Source organism: Sus scrofa, chromosome 13 (genome assembly GCF_000003025.6).
Source record: "Sus scrofa isolate TJ Tabasco breed Duroc chromosome 13, Sscrofa11.1, whole genome shotgun sequence".
Classification (NCBI taxonomy): Eukaryota; Metazoa; Chordata; class Mammalia; order Artiodactyla; family Suidae; genus Sus; species Sus scrofa.
In genome coordinates this window covers 35411760-35432733 of record NC_010455.5, presented here as the reverse complement: position 1 = coordinate 35432733, position 20974 = coordinate 35411760, and the positions used below count along the sequence as shown (strand labels likewise).

At 39.5% G+C, this 20974-nt stretch overlaps 1 protein-coding gene across 2 annotated transcripts in view; it reads left to right on the top strand.

Annotated features, from left to right (window-relative positions):
* Positions 1 to 20974, top strand: part of DCP1A (decapping mRNA 1A) — a 63048-nt gene that overhangs the window by 22906 nt on the left and 19168 nt on the right. The window contains exons 1-4 of one of the 2 annotated variants that reach the window (XM_021068463.1): positions 6889 to 7550; positions 12603 to 12669; positions 18907 to 19045; positions 20739 to 20852. In XM_021068463.1, the coding sequence (XP_020924122.1) occupies positions 7526 to 7550; positions 12603 to 12669; positions 18907 to 19045; positions 20739 to 20852 (345 nt within the window). In that variant the 5' untranslated portion in view covers positions 6889 to 7525. 2 annotated transcript variants of the gene reach the window in all.

Below are 20974 nucleotides of genomic sequence, written 5' to 3'. Positions count from 1 at the left end.
AAGAAAAACTATTTATAAAGCAGGATGCCATAATTATTTACCATAGCAAAATAATATTGTATTGCCAAATCCCTAAATCCTCTGAGGTATAATTAGTCAAGGGAAATTATTTGAGGATGTTTCACCAAGCAAATTGTTGGCAGAATGTGTTGGGCCTTAGAGTGTTAGTTCTCTTGAGGGAAGAATACTTAGCTCTGGTTTAGAGACAAGGTCCTTCATGCTTTTAGCTATCTGGTGAATTTGTCTGTCTTTCCTCACCAGTGACAGTGACAGGCTCAGTGGCAGCTCCATGGGCCTTCTAGCCAGTTGCATGCACTGAGCATTTGATATGTTGGCAGACAGAGCTGATTCTTGGATGCGTGTCTGAACTTCTACAGGTCAGCTTTTGGCAGAATCAAGTGTGACTCTTATCCTTTACCCATTAAGCTATCATTATGGCTTCCTTATCTTTATTTCTTCTGCAACATGGCTTTGAAAGTGTTTGGCTCTTTTTTGGAAGTTTACTTAATAATGTACAAGAGTGGGAAGTGTGCATCTTATTTCTAAATTATAGTGTATTTCTTCCAAGGAAGGAGGGTGAAGCTTAAGTAAAAATTTGTCAGGATAAGTTGACAGCTCTGACGAATTTATTTTGATTATTGATATGGAATTCTTTCCTAAGAGTTTGGTCTGTTCTCCTATTAAAACATACTTAAATGCTTGTTTAGTTCCCCAAAAATGTTTATTCTTCTCTGAGTGTGATGTATTGCATATCACCCTTTTTCTCATCACTGTAAGCAGTATAGGGTATCTGTTAGAAAAAAATTGGAATCTTTCTGTTTGGTCTCTTGTGTGTGTCCTTTAGCCAAGGTTGGAAGAGGCATATTTAGAAAAAGGTAGTTATGTAATTGCCATATATGGAGTCTTTTCAGATCCGCAATCTGATTTACTCTATGTTGGAGCAATTCTTAACATCTAAGAACATAACTAAGACCCTGCAGTAGATAATGCTTAGTAATTATTTCCTCTGTAATAAGGCTACTCCTGTGCATCTTCCGTTGGAGTGTCAAAGCTCAGTTTAATCTGTTGGCTCATATCATGTAAAATATTTCAACATTATCTGTTATTCAGTGGGTGTTAACGCTCTTTGAAGCATTGGTAGTGTTTTGAAGTTCTATGAACAGAAGAGGGGCTGTGAAAATGGATTCCAGATGCATGGAACTATTCACAGCAGGCTGACAGCCCAGAAAACCAAAACAAGCATGGGCTGCCTCATGATAGTACATGGAGTCACCTGTAGGACACATGGCCAGACATGGAGTCAGAGAAACCCCCTTGTAAATAGGGTAAAATCCATGTTTATGGTCTTCATACGATCTTCATAAAATAAAGCCATTCACAGAGTTCCCATCGTGGTGCAGTGGAAACGAATCCGACTAGGAACCATGATCCCTGGCCTTGCTCAGTAGGTTAAAGATCCGGTGTTGTCATGAGCTGTGGTGTAGGTCACAGACGCAGCTTGGATCCCACATTGCTGTGGCTGTGGCGTAGGCCAGAAGCTGTAGCTCTGATTTGACCCCTACCCTGGGAACCTCCATATGCCATAGGTGCAGCCCTAAAAAAAAAAAAGTTGAAAATAAAACAGCTTTTAGTGTACACTGAAAACTATAAGACATTAATTAATCAAAGAAACTGAGAAAGACACAAATAAATGGAAAAATATTCCATGCTGATGGATTGGAAGAATTAATATTGTTAAAAATATCCTTACTATCCCAAGCAGTCCACAGATTCAGTGCAATCCCTCAAAATTCCAATGGCATTTTTCACAGAAAAAGATAACACAATCCTGATATTTGTATGAAAACACAAAGACTGAAAAACCAAAGCAATCTTGAGAAAAAGAACAAGGCTGGAGACATTATATACTCCCTGTTTTCAAACTATATAGTATGATATTTTCACATACAGCAATGGGCCCGAATAGAGAGCCCACAAATAAACCCATGCATACATAACCAATTAATTTACAGTAAAGAAGCCAAGGATACACAACGGGGAAAGGACAGTCTCTTTGATAAAGGGTATTGGGAGAACTGGAACACACAGTGGAATTTTATTCAGCATAAAAAAGGAATGCAATCCTTCCATTTGGATGGACTTTGAGAGCATTATGCTGAGTGAAATAAGTCAAATGGGAAAAGATAAATACTATATGCTCTTAGGGTAGGCAGAATGGATGAAGGAGGTGAAAGGTACAAATTTCCAGTTATAAAATGAACAAGTCCTGGAAATGTACAGCATGGTGACTATGGTTAATAATACTATATCGTGGCAGTTCTGCACTTGTCTGCACCACTCATCTCACACAGGCAGCCTGGGTTCTGGTTTTGGCATCTGGCCAAGAATTAAACTGTCACCATGTCAAGCAAAAAGGCAAAGACCAAGACCACCAAGAAGTGCCCTCAGCACTCAACATCCAGTTGCGCTCACCGTGTTTGACCACTCACAGATTCAGGAGTTCAAGGAGGTGTTCAACATAATCGATCAAAACAGAAATGTTTTCATTAACAAGGAAGATTTGCATGCTATGCTTGCTTCTCAAGGGAAGAACCCAACTGGCGCATACCTCAACACCATGATGAACAAGAGGCCCATAAACTTCACCATGTGCCTCACCGTGTTTAGGAAGAAATTAAATGGCACAGACCTAGAAAATGTCATCAGAAATGCTTTTGTGGAGTTCCCGTCGTGGCGCAGTGGTTAACGAATCCAATTAGGAACCATGAGGTTGCGGGTTTGGTCCTTGCCCTTGCTCAGTGGGTTGACGATCCGGTGTTGCCGTGAGCTGTGGTGTAGGTTGCAGATGCGGCTCGGATCCTGTGTTGCTGTGGCTCTGGCGTAGGCTGGCAGCTACAGCTCCAATTCAACCCCTAGCCTGGGAACCTCCATATGCTGCGGGAGCAGCCCAAGAAATGGCAAAAGACAAAAAAAAAAAAATTAAAATTAAAATTAAAAAAAAAAAAGAAAGAAATGCTTTTGTTTGCTTTGAGGAAGAAGCAGCTGGCACCATGCCAGGAGGATTACCTGAGAGAGCTGCTGACCACAGTTGGTTCACAGATGACGAAGTAGACCAGCTGGACAGAGAAGCACCTTTTGACAAAAAGGGAGATTTCAGTTACATTGAGTTCACACACATCCTTAAACAGGGAGCAGATGACTGAAAGAACTTTTTAGCTAAGACCTTCCAATTACTTTGTCTTACTCTGTTTTACAATTTCCCGGATACTTCCTCCCCCATAGAACTATTACATGCAACTTAGTTTCAAGGCTTTGCCTCTTTTTTTTTTTTTTTTTTTTTTTTTTTTTGTATTTATTCTAGACCTTTCTGCCACTTAGCACTTGTATAGTCAGACTGCACTTGGGGATGAGGTTATAGATTGTAACAAAAAAGAGATTATGAATAAAAATCAGCAAATGTGAAAGCCCAGGAAAATGTATCTGGTATTTCTGGGTTTGTTCCATATTTATATTTTTATATAATAAAAGTGCTATTTTGAATTTAAAAAAAAAAAAAAAGCTATTGAGGAGTTCCTTGGTGGCTTAGCTGTTAAGGATCTGGCATTGTCACTGCTCTGACTCAGGTCACTGCAGTGATGTGGGTTTGATCCCTGGCCTGGGAACTTCTGCATACTGTGGATGCAGCCAGGAAAAAAAAAATGCTGTATTGCATCTTTGAAAGTAGCTAAGAGAGTGTATATTGAAAGTTCTCATCACAAAAAGACAGTCTTTGAGCAAGTGGTGCTGGCAAAAATGGACAGCTGCATGTAAATCAGTGAAACTAGAACACACCTCCCTCACACCACACACAAAAATAAACTCAAAATGGCTTAAAGACTTAAACATAAGACAAGCCACCATAAAACCCCTAGAAGAGAACATAGGCAAAACATTCTCTGACATCAACCTTACAAATGTTTTATTAGGTCAGTCTCCTCTGTCCACAGAAATAAAAACAAAAATAAACCAATGGGACCTAATCAAACCTAAAAGCTTTTGCACAGCAAAGGAAACCATTAAAAAAAAAAAAAAAGACAACTTATGGAATGGGAGAAAATAGTTTCAAATGATGCAACTGACAAAGGCTTAATCTCTAAAATATACAAAGAACTTACACAACTCAACAGCAAAAAAAACCCACAGTCCAGTTGAAAAATGGACGGAAGACCCGAATAGACTGAGTAGACACTTCTCCAAACAAGATTATACAGATGGCCAACAGGCACATGAAAAATACTCAACATTATTAATTATTAGAGAAATGCAAATCAGAACTACTATGATGTACCACCTCACACCGTCAGAAATGGCCATCATTAACAAGTCAACAAATAACAAATGCTGGAGAAGGTGTGGAGAAAAGGGTACTCTCCTACACTGTTGGTGGGAATGTAAATTGGTACAACCACTACAGAAACAGTATGGAGGTACCTCAGAAAAGGAAATAGAAAACTACCGTATGTCCCAGCAATCCCACTCCTGGGCATATATCCAGACAAAACTTTCATTCAAAAAGATAGATGCACCCCTGTGTTCATTGCAACACTATTCACAATAGCCAAGACATGGAAACAACCTAAAAGATGTTTCAACATATCTGTTGTCAACAGATAAATGTATTAAGAAGATGTGGTATATGTACACAGTGGCATACTACTCAGCCATAAAAAAGAACAAAATAATGCCATTTGTAACACATGAATGAAATTAGAAACATACTAAGTGAAGTAAGAAAGAGAAAGACAAATACCATATGATCTCACTTATATCTGGAATCTAAAATATGACACAAATGATCCTATCTACAGAAAAGAAACAAATTCACGGACAGGGAGAACAGATTTGTGGTTGCCCAGGCGAAGGGGAGGGAGTGGGATGGACGGGGAGCTTAGGGTTAGTAAATGCAAACTATTGCTTTTGGAGTAGATGGGCAGTGAGGCCCTACTATGTAGTACAGGGAATTAGATCTAATCACTTGCAGTAGAACATGATGGAGGATGATGTGAGAAAAAGAATGTATATATATGTATAGCTGGGTCACTTTGCTGTACAGCGGAAATTAACAGAACATTGTAAATCAACTATAATGAAATTTTTTTTTTATTTTCCCAATGTACAGCAAGAGGATCAAGTTATCCTTACATGTATACATTACAATTACATTTTTTTCCCCACCCTTTGTTCTGTTGCAACATGGGTGTCTGGACATAGTTCTCAATGCTATTCAGCAGGATCTCCTTGTAAATCTATTCTAAGTTGTGTCTGATAAGCCCAAGCTCCCAATCCCTCCCACTCCCTCCCCCTCCCATCAGGCAGCCACAAGTCTTTTCTCCAAGTCTATGATTTGAAATTTTTTTTAAAGTTCCCATCACAAGAAAAAAAAATTTTATACCTGTGCGTGGTGATGGATGTTAACTGCATTTATTGAGGTTATTTTGCAGTATATACAAATATCAAATTGTTGGACTGTACACCTGAAGCTAATATAATATTATGTCATTTGTACCTTAATTTTCTTTTCTTTTCTTTTTTTTCTTTTTTTTTTTTTTTTTGCTTTTTAGGGCCACATCTGCAGCATATGGACGTTCCCAGGCTAGGGGTCAAATCGGAGATGCAGTTGTTAGCCATAGCAATGGAGGATCCGAGCCTTGTCTGTGACCTATACCACAGCTCACAGCAATGCTGGATCCTTATCCATGAGCAGGGCCATGGATCAAACCCTCATCCTCATGGATACTGGTTGGGTTCATTATCACTGAGCCACAATGAGAACTCCTGTACCTTAATTTTCTTTCTTTCTTTCTTTCCTTTTTTTTTTTTTTTTTTTTTTTTTTATCTTTTTTAAGGCCATGACTGTGACATATGGAGGTTCCCAGGCTAGGGGTCACTTAATTTTCTTTTAAAAAAAAAAAAAGCTTTTATTAACAGTGACAAATATCATATAGTATCACTTATATGTGAAATCTAAAAAAAATAATACAGGAATTCCCATCATGGTGCAGTGGAAATGAATCCTACTAGGAACCATGAAGTTGCAGATTCAATCCCTGGCCTCACTCAGTGGATTAAGGATCCGGCATTGCCATGAGCTGTGATGTAGGTCACAGACTTGGCTCTGATTCCACGTTGCTGTGGCTGTGGTGTAGGCTGGCAGTTGTAGCTCTGATTCAACCCCTAGCCTGGGAACCTCCATATGCTGCGGGTGTGGCCCTAAAAAGCAAAAATTAATAAAAATTAAAAAATTTTTAAATAATACAAATGAACTTATTTGCAGAACAGAAACAGACCCACAGACTTTGAAAATAAACTTACAGTTATCAAAGGGGACAGGTGGGGTGAGTTGGGATGTGCTGGGGGTTTGGAATTGACATATGCACACTGTGGTATATTAAACAGCTGGCCAACAGAGACCTGCTATATAGCACAGTGAACTCTACCCAATATTCTGTGATAATCTATATGGGAAAAGAATCTGAAAAGAATGGATGTATGTATATGTATAACTGTATTGTTTTGTTGTATAGCAGAAATTTTCAAAACATTGTAGATCAACTACTATAAAACTTTTAAAAATGAAAAGGTGGCTTTCTAAATTAATGTATATTGGTAGTGTGAGTATATGTTAATGTGTATTGATGCAATTCAAATCATAGTTATAGAAAAAGAATTTTTTTTTTTGGTCTTTTTTTTTTTTTTTTAGGGCCACACCCATGGCATATGGAAGTTTCCAGGCTAGGGGTTGAATTGGAGTTGCAGCTGCCAACCTACACTGCAGCTTATGGCAACGCTGAATCCGTAACCCACTGAGCAAGACCAGGGATGGAACCCAAATCCTCATAGACCTTAGTCACGTTCTTAACCCACTGAGCAACAGCAGGAACTCAAAGGATTTTTAAAGTTTCTTCTGCTAGCATTTGTATTTTCTGTATTGTCATTCTTTTAGAATGTAATTTTTACCTTGTTCGATTATTTATGCTTGATTCTTTTTTGTGTTTTAGTCCTCAAGAGTAATTGAAACTTGTTTACTTTACTTTCTACAGAATATTTTGTGTTATTTCAACTAATGAGGCATTGAGTATGTAGTGGAAGGATACTGGCTTAGAGTGAGAAGACATGAGTTCTGGTTCTAGTTATAAGACTATTTTTCTCTAATTTATTAATGTCAGTCTTTCCATGAGCCTCGGTTTTCTATCCATAAAAGTACATAATGGAACTTCTGACCCAAACAAAATGGCATAAATTTGTCTTTCCTTCTCCCCTATTAAATACAATTCTAAAAATCAGAAGTAACAAAAGGACAATCAGGAAAATTCTAAAAGGTAGAAAGAAGAAGATCGGGTTCGGGACCCAGAACTGACAGAACAACCCAACAGCAGCTTGTCTTACAAGCCTTCAACAGAAGAAGGGGACCCAGGCATAGTGTTTCTTGACCTCCAACATAGCAAAGGAAGGTGCCTCATACAGGCTTGTTCCTCTCCTAGATCGAATGGGAGCCCTGCCAGCAGTACCAGGTGAGCCCAACAAGACTGCACGAAGGATTTAAACCTTACTGACAATAAATAGCCACTGAGGTAATATTTTCCCTCCTTTTCATGAGAAGGAGGTGGGTGTAGGGAAGGAGCCACATTACAACCACCTGGCCTAGGAAGCAGTCTTTATCTCCCTTCACCAGTGAAGGTACTCCAGGTGGCCTAGCCATTGAAAACTCCTCCCATCCTTTCAAGCAACACTGGCTAAGGGCCTACTAAATTCCCACCTCAAGAAATTAGAAAAAGAAGAAAAAAATAAACTAACTCAAAGCATGCAGAAGTAAGGAAAGAACAAAGAGTAGAGCAGAAATCAATGACATTAAGACGATGAAAACAAAGAAAAATGAATGAGACAAAAAGTTGATTATTTGAAAAAGTCAATAAAGTTGATAAACCTTTAATAAAGACTAATAAAAGTAAAAAGATGACATAGATTATCAATATCAGGAGTGGAATAGTGGATGTAGTTACCTGAAAAGTAGATTTGCCTCTTAGTTTGTGTCAAGCCAAAAGACATAACCAAGCTAAAGATCATGAGAAGGAAGGGTTTATTATTACTTGCAGCAAGTATAGGGAACATGGGATCTTTCACAAAACAGGGTCTCCCCAAGCAGCAAAGATGAGGGAGTTTCAAGTTAAGCATACATGCGTATTCATTAAGGAGCTTGGGTGGTCCACAGAATCCAAGTGTTAGTTGATTGAAGTTATAAGGGCCAGAAAATGTCAACATACTCCTCCCTTAGACTCCAGCTGATCTGGTGGTTGAACACTTCAGGCTAGTCTTTACCGTTGAAATAGAACTGGGAGCCTTTACAACCGCTACATTATCTTTGCTATCGTTACTTCTCCTACCTGATAATAATTTGTTTCTGCATTCTTTTGTTCCTTTAAGATCATTAATTACTGGGACCTGTTCAAGGGTAAGCATTGTGACCAGGCTTAGATCACAAAATGTCGTAGGCCAAAAATTGTTTCTCTTCTGTCAAGAAAGCCATGCCTGTTTCTCTTTCTCCAGGGAGCCCCTACCATATCTGCCTCCAATATCATCCACACATCCTCTGTAATAGGAGAATGCTATCAATAACTTTACACTCATACACGTGACCATTTAGAAGAAATGGACCAATTCCTTGAAGACAACAAACTACAAAACCAAGATAAAATAGATAACATAAATAAATAGTCCTATTGCCATGAAATAAATTGAATTCCTAATTTTAAAGTTTCCGAAAAAGAAATCCCCAGGCCCAGATGATTTTACTGGAGAATTCAAAGATTCTTTAATGCTAATTTTACAGTTTCTTCCAGAAAACAGAAAAGGGGAAACACTTCTCAACTTATTCTGTAAGACCAACGTTTACTTTAATACTCAAAACAAGAAAGTACAAAAAAGAAAACTACAAACCAGTATCTCTAATGAACTTTAAAAAAAAATCCTTAACCAGATAATAGCAAAGCCAACAATATATAGAAAAGAAATATAAATTATGAACAAATGGGCTTTATTCCAGCTCTGCAAAGGTGGTTCAGTATTAAAAATCAGTCAGTATATCTACCACATTATAAAGGAAAGGGTGAATGTTTTCCCTCTAATATTGAAAATAAAGCAAGGAAATCTATTCTCATTACTGCTATTCAACATAGCACTGAAAGTTCTAGCCAGTGTAATAAGGGGAAAAGAGAATAGGCCTACAGATTGGAAAAGAAGAAATAAAACTGTCTCTGTCCACAGATGACATGAATGTCTCTGTACAAACTCCTACAACTAATAAGTGAGTTTGGAAAGGTCTGGAGATACAAGATCAACACACAAAAATAAATCACACTTATACATACTTATAATGAACCTGTGGAAACCCCAAGTTAAAGGTAGTAACCGTTTATAAATTGTACAGGGAAAATTAAATACTTAGGTGTAAACATAACAAAACATGTACAGGTGTACTGAAAATTACAAAATACTGAATTTTAAAAAAATCAGAACCTAAATAAATGGAGAGATATACTACATTTGTGCATCAAAAGATTCAATGGGAGTTCCCGTCGTGGCGCAGTGGAAATGAATCTGACTAGGAACCATGAGATTGCAGGTTTGATCCCTAGCCTCACTCAATGGGTTAAGGATCCGGCATTGCCGTGAGCTGTAGTGTAGGTTGCAGATGCAGATCAGATCTGGCACTGCTGTGGCTGTGGCGTAGGCTGGTGGCTACAGCTCCGATTAGACTCATAGCCTGGGAACCTCCATAAGCCACAGGTGTGGCCCTAAAAAGACAAAAGCCAAAAAAAAAAAAAGTTTAAAACAACTAGAAATTATGCATCTGTTAATTCCCTCAATGAGAAAATGTCAAGGTCTGTTTTGAAGCTAGAAGCCCCGTTTTCTCTTTTAAATATCTAAGTGAGGAGGTCCTGTTGTGGCTTAGTGGGTTATGAATGCAACTAGTATCCATGAGGGCTCGGATTCAATCCCTGGCTTTGCTCAGTGGGTTAAGGATCTAGTGTTGCCATGAGCTGTGGTGTAGGTCACAGACAGGACTCAGATCCTGCATGGCTATGGGTGTGTTGTAGGCCAATGGCTACAGCTCCCATTTGACCCCTAGCCTGGGAACCTCCATATGCTGCGAGTGGGGCCCTAAAAAGACAGAAAGAAAGAAAAAGAAAAAAAATTCTGCAAAAGTAAAACTGGAAAACAGTATAAATGTTTCTCTTTAAACATGAAACTACTGTGACTCAGTAACTGTACTTTTGGATATTTAACCCCAAGAAATGAAAATTTGAACTTTCAAAAACCTGTACATGAACATAGTAGCTTTATGTGTAATAGCCAAAAACTGGGAACATTCTAACTATCCTTCAGTGAATACATGGTTAAATAAACTAGTACATCCATGGGATGAAATGCTATTCAGTAAAAAAATGGGAACAAACTGTTAATGTAGGCAACAACTTTGATGAATATCCAGAGAATTATGTTGAGTCACAAAAGTCAATCTCAAAAGGTTGCATCCTCTCTAATTCCACTTATATTCTTGAAATGGCAGCATTATAGAAATGGAAAACAGATTAGAGTGTTTGCCAGGGGTCAGAGATGGGGGCCTGGGTACCAGAGGAGATGGGTGTGGCTATAGAAAGGCAACAGTTATTCCTGTGGCTGTGGAAATGTTCTGTATCTTGAATGTATCAATGTCAGTAGTCTGGCTGTAATATTGTTACAGTTGTACAAAATGTTACCATTATAAGAAACAAAGGGGCATACAGGATCTGTACTTATTTTTTTTACAAACACCTATGAAGCTATAATTATTTAAAAACTTAAAGTTTAATTTAAAAAAAAATACACCTGCCCTTCCTGAGCCAGAGAGTCATAGTAAGTAGAAAGAGGTATGCTGAGGATATGCTGGGATACATGGGATATGCTGAGATTGTTGTGGTGGATGCACATGATAACAAATGAACCATGCCTATCCGTATGTTTATTTTGACTTATATTCATTCAGTAGTTCTACTCTACCTTATCCAAAAAGTATTTCCATGTACACCATGGGGAATATAGCCAGTATTTTGTAATAAATATAAATAGATAGTAACCTTTTAAAAGTGTATAAAAATTAAAAATAAAATAGGTTCAGCGGAGTTCCCACTGTGGCACAGTGGAAAAGAATCCGACTAGGAGCCGCGAGGTTTCTGGTTTGATTTCCTGGCCTTGCTCAGTGGGTTAAGGGTATGGCATTGCCAGGAGCTGTGGTATAGGTCACAGGCAAAGTTTGGATCCTGCATTGCTGTGGCTGTGGTGTAGGCTGGCAGCTGTAGCTCTGATTTGACCCCTAGCTTGGGAACTTTCATATGCCACTGGTGCGGCCCTAAAAAGCAAAAAATAAAATAGGTTCAAAAGTATTGACAGTTGTGTATGTGTGTGTGTATCTCTTTAATAATGGAGTTCATCTATCCATTCACCTGTGTTTTGTGGGGATTTTCTTAGTGATGCTCATCATTTTGGGAATAAAAGATTCCAAAGTGTGATATGAGCTCAGCCTTGGCACTTCCATTTCACATGCAAATAGAGTTGATCATAGGATGGGACTGGAGTTGGTGTTTGTATTTTAAAGCCTTGTTTTTACTGTAACATAGTATTAATATAAATTTCGAGAGATTCATAAAGGTTCTGGTGTTTGATTTTGGAACTTGGTTTTCAACAATTAAAATACATTTTTCCCTACATTTGACTATCAGTTTGGAAGATATCTTACAATTATCAAGTGACAAAAAACACACAACCTAAAAGTTGCAAGTTAAGTTTTATTCGAGGACCTTACTGAGGACTGTAGCCCAAGAGACAGCCTTTTAGATAGCTCTGAGGAACTGCTCCAAAGAGGTAAGAGAGGAGCCAGCTTATATAGGTGTTTTTGCTGAAAAAATATCCACGTAGTCAAACATCAAAATATTACTGCTGATCACAAAAAGAAAAGATATCTCAAGTAATGATTTTTGTACTTTTCTATGGACAGGAGGGTGCAAATGTCTGAGCTCATCGAAATTATTCCTTACATATGCATTTTAGAAATGCTGCTATCTGGGGCCAGTATCCAGAGCACAGAATGTTTCCTGTTTGTCTCCATCCTGAATTCTTCTTAGGGCTCACCATGTGTGGGCGCTGTAGTGGCTGATGGCTTGATGACAGGCAAGGGCAACATTCCTTTCCACACAATGTTGAGTCTTAGTTTAAATGGCAGCTTTTTTTTTCCTTGATAATACATAAAATAATAGGGCAACTTACACTTTAGTGGCATCTTAGGTTTAATGAGATCTGGTAATGTCTAAAGCCAAATATTTTTACAATTTTTATCTGAATAGTTTATGTCTTAATTTTATTTTTATTATTAAACAGTTTTGGAGGGAGGCTTTTTTTTTTCTTTAGAGGAACTGTTAAGAGTTTGAGGGTAAATTCTGTGACATTCTGTGGTGATAATATATTACTTACATATGCCCAAGCATTGAAACCTCATTTCCCCTTATCTTTTTTTTCCTTTGTTTTTCAAGTGTCAATATACAGTATCTGGTTTTATGACAAGAATGACTGTCACCGGATAGCCAAACTCATGGCCGAGTAAGTATTTCTGTTTAGATTTAACTGGTGATATATGGAAAATGAAGAAATGACTTTTCCTCCTTCTCTTTGCTACTGGAGCCTATAATTCATGTATTTTCCCTGATTTCCTGTTACTGTAAAAGTTGAAAAGTACAGAATAGCCTACAGAAATCTAAAATTAACCTATAATCCTACTACTACCAGTGTTACCATTTTTGTCTGTTTCATTCCAGTCTTTCTTTATGTGTACTATGGATGTTGATGTGTGATTGTTTATGTCCACTGAAAAATGCACATCATAAAAGTTGAGTTAGGGAGTTTCTGCTGTAGCATGATGAGTTAAGAATCCAACTGCAGTGGCTCAGGTCACTGCAGAGACATGGGCTTGATCCCCAGCCCAGTTCAGTGCATTAAAGGATTCAGTGTTGCCACAGCTGCGGTACAGGTCACAGCTGCAGCTTGAATTTAATCCCTGGCCCAGAAACTTCCATATGCTGCAGGTGCAGCCATTTAAAAAAAGAAAAAAAAAGTTAGGTTGGGGTTCCCTTCATGGCTTAGAGGGAACTAATCTGACTAGCATCCATGGGGACACAGGTTGGATCCCTGGCCTCAGTCAGTGGGTTAAGGATCTGGTGTTGCCATGAGCTGTGGTGTAGGTCGCAGAAAAGCTTAGTTCTCATGTTGCTATGGCTGTGGCCTAGGCCAGCGACTACAGCTCCCATTTGACCCCTAGCCTGGGAACCTCTGCGTGTCATGGGTACAGCCCTAAAAATACAAAAAAAAGAGTCAGTTTTTTTGTTTTTTTTTTTTTTAGTGATCTTACTGAGGACTATTGCCTGGGAGACAGCCTCTCAGATATCTCTGAGGAACTGCTCCCAAGAGGTAAGGGAGGAGCCAGGATACATACAAACTTTTTTCCTGAGGAAAACATGTAGTCAGGCATTAGAAGATTACTGCTTAATAACAAAGAACAGATTATCTCAAGTTGATGATTTTAGTGCTTTATGTATGGGAAAGTGCATGAATCTGGGCGCATCGTAATGATTCCTCAGATATGTATCTTAATTATCTAAAGGCCACTATATCCAAAGCACAGAATGTTTCCTGTTTTTCTCCATCCTGAATTCCTCTCAGGGCACACTGGGAGATTGCAGTGGCTATAGCCTTAATCCTTGCTAAAGTGGAATGGCGGGTAACATTTTTTTCATTATACTTACAAAAATAGTTTCATACTGTACATCCTACTGTTCATGTCAACAGCGTTTTTCCAGGGCATTAAATAGTCCTTTCTAGTATCTATAATGACTGCACTGTAGTCAGTCTCCAGAACCTAACCGGTAAACATGTGTTTATGCCCAGCTCCAGAGGGTACCCTCTACATCCAGTGCACAGCCTAACTCCCACATGCAGTGGCTCTGACTTAGGCTATCTCCAGATTTCCACTCTCACATATGGAACTGAACTGTGTTCAATAGCTGATAAGAACTCATGCACACATCTATGGCTACTTCCACTAAATGAACTTATTTTTGACAGATTCTAGGTTTAATAGTTTCTAGTCCTCATTGGATTGATGTTTTAAGGGGCCATTGTCCTTTTTCAGACTGGTCCACAGAAGATACCCCTCATGCAGCTTACCTGTATTGCTGGTACTGCCAGTCTGGTTAATGGGAGCCCAAGACACTTAGGTGCTAGAGGGGCCTGAGGTGTTACATCTCTGAACAGAAAACTACAGTGGGCAGTGAGTTTGAATGCACTTATGTTTCCTTTGCAGTTTTTGCCTGAATCCCCTCAGAAATGCAGGGATTCAGGCAAAAAACTCTGTCAAATCAAAATTCCCTTTGCCCTCCTGCAAGATTTTTACCTACACTTTTGGGGAGAAAACAGTCTTGATTTTTTTTTTTTTTTTGAAACAGTCTGATTTTAAACTAATTCTTACAAAGGTGTAAATAAATCACTAGGCCCCAAATCTCAGTTCCAGATATATTTGCACTTTGAAAGAACTGCCTGTTGCTAAGACCACATTATAGTCCAGGACTGCTAGCATGTCTCAATTGGATGTTTGTCGGCTTCCTGCTTTGCTTGCTCCAGCTCTGAGCTCACTGACAGGCCAGTTTATTACTGTATGCACCCCAAGGACGTTGTTCCATATCAACTTGTATCATTCATTTGAAAATATGTTGACTCTCTAGAACCAGACTTTCTTTTTAGAACAGCTTTTCTCTAGAAAGAGATAGAAACTGTTTTTTCAAAGCCATTTGTTCGATGACCACTTTTTTGTAGTTTTGAAAGTGATAGCCAGATGCTTACTTCTGGTCACTTAGAAGATAGAGATTTGTTGATTCTTGGTTATTCTGAAATCCACAATAGTTTTCTTAACTATCTAAACTTTCGAGTATATTAATACATAAACTTTGTTCTGCAGATTTCGAGTATATTAATACATAAACTTTGTCCTGCAGATTGAAAGCTTCGGGGCCCAAAGTGAGAGAATCTGGCTCTTATAGCACTAACAGCTCTTCACAGGAAACCATTTTGTGCTTTTTTTTTCTATCACAGCAGGTGATACCCCTAAGGCAAGACTTAGCATCGTATGAAACGGAAGACTGAAGGCCTATCTGCAAATATTGTATTGAACCTAGAAATAAGATAAAGAAGTAGAAATGAGAAGTACAGAGGGAAAAGAAGGGCATTCAGTGTACCATCACTAGAAATGCCCAAACGAGGGATATTAGCTTAAGCTTTCAGTTTGTTTTACAAGAAGCAGGGGTCATGTTGCAGGTGATTAGTGAACGCCTTCAGGAAACTGTTGATAGTGAGTTTTCAAAGGTCTGACCTATTTATGACTGAGGAGAGTATCCTAGTATATTGATGTTAACTTTGTGATAAGTGGCATTCTGGTCACCAAAGATTTTTAAAAGGCCACTTTATCTTTCTTTGTATCTTTATTTGCTACATATTTCAGAATATCACCTCTGTTAACCAGAAATACAGGTAAAATTCCTTTTGGCATTTTGTGCATCTAAATAAAATGCCTGTCGTTGTCCCTTCTATTAAATCTAATTCTTGCCATTGCTGTTTTGACAGCTGCAATGTAATAAACATTCTCCAAGTAAAAAATTGATTTATTCCAAAAGGTGTTAATAAGAACTGAGAAGCTATGTAGAACTGCAAGCAAGTTTCTAGACTTATACTATATATAAATTTGGAAATTCTTTTTGGTCGTGGCACAGTTGAAAATTCACTAAACTTGGAAAATATTGACTCTCCTAAAGAGGAAATTTAGTCTGCCAGAAACTGTTTTTAACAAAATCCTTTTTGAATGTTTGCCTGTACATAAACTATAAAATTTTGGAGAACTCATGGACGTGAGCTTTGTTCCTGAACTTACCGATAGTCTTAGGAGCGTATTTGGGGGTTTGAGAGGAAGAGAGAGAGACAAGGACACTCTTTACCAAGTGTGAATTAGAAGAGACCTTAGAGTCCAAGCCTGGCACACTCAGAGTTTCCTTCCTTGCCACCCAGTCAGTTTCTGCTTTCAGCAGTGGGTGAGCCTATTGGATGGGTGAACACTGGTAATTATTATAATTTTTTTTTTTTTTTTTTTTGGTCTTTTTGCTATTTCTTGGGCCGCTCCCGCTGCATATGGAGATTTCCAGGCTAGGGGTTGAATCGGAGCTGTAGCCACCGGCCTACGCCAGAGCCACAGCAACGCAGGATCCGAGCCGCATCTGCAACCTACACCACAGCTCACGGCAACGCCGGATCGTTAACCCACTGAGCAAGGGCAGGGACCGAACCCGCAACCTCATGGTTCCTAGTCGGATTCGTTAACCACTGCGCCACGACGGGAACTCCTATAGATGTTTTTTTTTTTTAATTAAAAAAAAAAATGTTTTTCTTTTGAACCAAAATCACAGATCCAATCCAGGTCAAGGGAGAGGTTGAATACCAACATGGGCAAGCTAGGCTGCGTGGCAGGTGGTAGACAGAAACAGGCTGTGTGACCAGTCCTTGATGCAGGTGGATTTAGGCTGATGTGGCCTATAACTGAGTATTAAATAATAACTCATTTTAGTGGTATTTTTTTCTGGTTATTAAAGGAATGCTGATCCTCATGTCACATGCCAGTCTTCTTTCAGTCTGCCATCAAGTCTATGATTCTACATGTGTTTTAGAAATAATAATCCTGTTAGGAACTGTAAGACTCTAAATAGAGAAATGACGCTATTACCTTAAAGCAGCATTTTCCAAATAAGAATCTTGTTTCAAGAGGAGATTCTACAGTCAAATAAATTTGGGGAAGTCTACAAGCCCATTCTTGGAAAATCATAATACATTTGAGCATGTTAAAAACTCAGAATGATTGGAGTTCCCTTTGTGGCTCAGCAGTTAACGAACCTGACTAGGATCCATGAGGATGCGGGTTCGATCCCTGGCCTTGTCCAGTGGGTTAAGGATCTGGCGTCGCCTTGAGCTGTGGTATAGGTTGCAGATGCGGCCTGGATCCCGCGTTGCTGTGGCTGTGGTGTAGGCCGGCAGCTGTAGCTCCAATTCATCCCTTAGCCTGGGAACTTCCATATGCCATAGAAAAAAACTCAGAATGATTTTGCTGTTTTGTTTTGTTTTTTTAATCTGTTTAATATTGTCTAACCCAGTGTTTTCAAATAAAAGAACCATCCCCCACATACTAATGGGAGTTCCTGGACAGGCTATTTTAAAGCAGTAAGCTGACACTGGGTGGCCTGTTCTTATCTTACTCCTCTTAGTCAAGGTTTTTACAAATGTTTTACTATTGGACTGTTTTCGTACTTGTCATCATCAGTGTCTGGAAAGTTCTCAGTTAATATAATCAAGTTGTGACTGTGCCTGTATCCTGTGGCAGGTAGGCCTATTCATCACAGTTGGAATTAAAACCTAAATGGGAGTTCCTGTCGTGGTGCAGCAGAAATGAATCTGACTAGGAACCATGAGGTTGTAGGTTCCATCCTTGGCCTCGGTCAGTGAGTTAAGGATCTTGTGTTGCCATGAGCTGTGGTGTAGGTTGCAGACACAGCTCAGATCTGATGTTGCTATGGCTGTGGTGCAGGCCAACAGCTGTAGCTCCTGTTGTACCCCTAGCCTGGGAATCTCCGTATGCCATGAGTACAGCCCTAAAAAGAAAAAAAAAAAAAAAAAAACCCAAATGGATCTTTAAAAGAAGGATTAATTGCCTTATCAAAATTTATTACTTTTATTTCAAGCTTAAATAAAAATATAAGAAACAATAAAATGTCATGACCAGCTTTTCAGTTTCTCACCTTTTTTTTTTTTTTGGCGTATTTAAGTTCCCAGGCTAGGGGTCCAGTTGGAGCTGCAGCTGCCAGCCTACACCATAACCACAGCAACACCAGATACTTAACCCACTGACTGAGGCCAGGGATCAAACCTGCATCCTCATGGTTACCAGTCGGGTTCATTATGGCTGAGCCACAGTGGGAACTCCCCACTTTCTCATAGTTTGTTATAATTGCTTTAAACTTTCATATGTAGGAGAGAGAGGATGTTCCTAAGAAATGAAACCCCTCAGATAGATTTAAAGACCCCAGCCTTCGACTTAGCCCTCAAGTTTTTCATGCTTTATATATTTTCAAATGCAAAATTAGCTTAAGCAGCACCAAAGAGTATTGCCACAGTCACCCTGACCTCAGTCACCCACTTAGTGATTTTTAGGGAGAGAACAAGGGAAGTCTTTTGTTTGCTTGTAGTGCTGTCATTAACCTTTGAAGATTTACCAAGACCTTCATTCTCAAGAAGCTAATCTTTCTTTCTCTTTGCTAGCCCATTATCAATCTATACTCTCCACGGGGCTTGTTCAGCTCTGCAGCCTTCCTTTGTCTTGGTGGCATCATTCATTTTCAATAATTAGTCTGATTATTTCTGAGATACTTTTTAAAAAGAGAGAGAAATAATGAGATAATTTAGGAGATTTTTAGTTTAGTAAAGGTACCTGCTTCTACCAACTCTGGAAAGGAATTCTGTTATATAGGCCTTCTAACAGTGAAATATATTCGTTAGTACTGTTGTGAATGAGATGGTAAAGTATTTAGTCATATACTCCTGGAATGAGGTAGCCGAGGCTCTGTGTTTTGTTTTTCAAGAATGGTGTTGAGGAGAATGGCATTCTTCCTATGTCTTGGAAGGTGGATACCCAAAGGGTTCTGGGGTCAGATTGTGTTGAAAGAGGTCTTTCTAAAACCCATTCTCCTCCTCTAGCGTGTTAGAAGAAGAGACACGGCGGTCCCAGCAAGCAGCTCGGGATAAGCAGAGTCCCAACCAGGCCAATGGCTGCAGTGACCACAGGCCCATCGACATCCTGGAGATGCTAAGCAGAGCCAAGGATGAGTATGAGAGGGTGAGACTCTGAGTGCTGACCGGGAGGACCAAGGGGAGGAGACCTGTACAGAGCTCAGGGAATTGGGGCGGGTCACCTCCAGGGCCAACAGAAATAAGTAGTTTAGGAGTTCCCATTGTGGTGCAGAAGGAATGAATCTGACTAGTAACCACTAGGTTGCAGGTTTGATCCCTGATCTCGCTCAGTGGGTTAAGGACCCAGCATTGCCGTGAGCTGTGATGTAGGTCACAGACACGGCTCGGATCCTGTGTTGCTGTGGCTGTGACGTAGGCCAACGGCGATAGCTCCAATTTGACCCCTAGCCTGGGAACCTCCATATGCCGAAAGTGCGGCCCTTAAAAAAAAAAGAAAGAAGTAGTTCAAAAAGAAAACAAATCTATAGTTTTAAGCTTGAAAGAAAAAGAGATTTTCTTACCTTAAAAAATTTAGAATGCTCTTTTTTTTTTTTCTTCATTATTTTCTTACCTTGCCTACAGCATGTGGAAGTTTCCCAGCCAGGGATCAAACCCATGTCACAGCAGCTGCCTCAGCCACTGAAGTGACAGCGCCAGATCTTTAACCCAATGCACCAGAAAATAACTCCCTAGAATGCTCTTTTCTTATCTCTGTAAAATTACTGTGGCAGTAAATGGTTTGGGGCTGTAGGAGTTAGCCTCTAGCACATAGTTCTGGAAAAGCTTCACACCTCTTCTTCCACCCGGAAGGCTCTGCTTGGTTAGGGATTTATATCAGTTTTGAAAAGTACTCTTGGGGAGTTCCCATCGTGGCGCAGTGGTTAACGAATCCGACTAGGAACCATGAGGTTGCGTGTTTGATCCCTGGCCTTGGTCAGTGGGTTAAGGATCTGGCGTTGCCTCGAGCTGTGGTGTTGGTCGCCGATGTGGCTTGGAATCCCGAGTTGCTGTGGCTCTGGCATAGGGCAGCGGCTACAGCTCCAATTAGACTCCTAGCCTGGGAATCTCCATATGCCGCAAGTGCGGCCCTAGAAAAGGCAAAAAAAAAGAAAAAAAGAAAAGTACTCTTGGAGTACCTGTTGTGGTTCAGCAGGTTAAGAACCTGAGTAGTATCCATGAGAATTCGGGTTCAGTCCCTGGCCTCCATCAGTGGGTTAAGAAACTGGCATTGCCACAAGCTGTGGTGTAGGTTGCAGATGCGGCTCGGATACCACATTGCTGTGACTGTGGTGTAGGCTGGCAGCTGCAACTCTAGTTTGACCCTAGCCCAGAAACTTGCGTATGCTGCAAGTAAGGCCCTAAAAAAAAGAGAGAGAAGTACTCTGAGAGTTCCCTAGTGGCCTAGTGTTTAAGGATCAGTCACTCCTGTGGCTCGGGTTTAATGCCTGTCCAGGGAACCTGACCAGGGAACTTTTGTATGCCTCACGTGCAGCCAACTAAATAAATAAATAAATAAATAAATAAATGGAAGAGAGTACATAATAAAGTAATGCTATTGACTTTTCCCTAAAGGAGTTATAAAAATAAGAGTTGTTACCAACACTTGTCTTTAAAATCACGTGTTCCACTTTCTAGAAATTTTATTGTTCAGGTTATTTACATGTGAGTACAAAGCAAACATTTAGAAAGATTTTTTTGCTTGATTTTTAAAACAGTGTTTATAATAACCTTGAATGCTGTTTTGTGAGCCAAACAATAGAAAGCTTTCTCATGTGATATACTTTTCCTTTTAATTTAAGAATCAGATGGGTGACTCAAATATCTCCAGCCCTGGGTTACAGCCAAGCACTCAGATCTCCAATCTGGGAAGCACTGAGACTCTGGAAGAGACACCATCTGGGTTACAAGATAAGGTTGGTACAGCTAAACCCCTAGCATTGGCCAAAGTAACCTAACGCAGAGTCAACATCATGTAAGGATTTTAATGCGGTATAAATTTGATTTGTTCACCTGTCCAAGTATATATATACAAGCA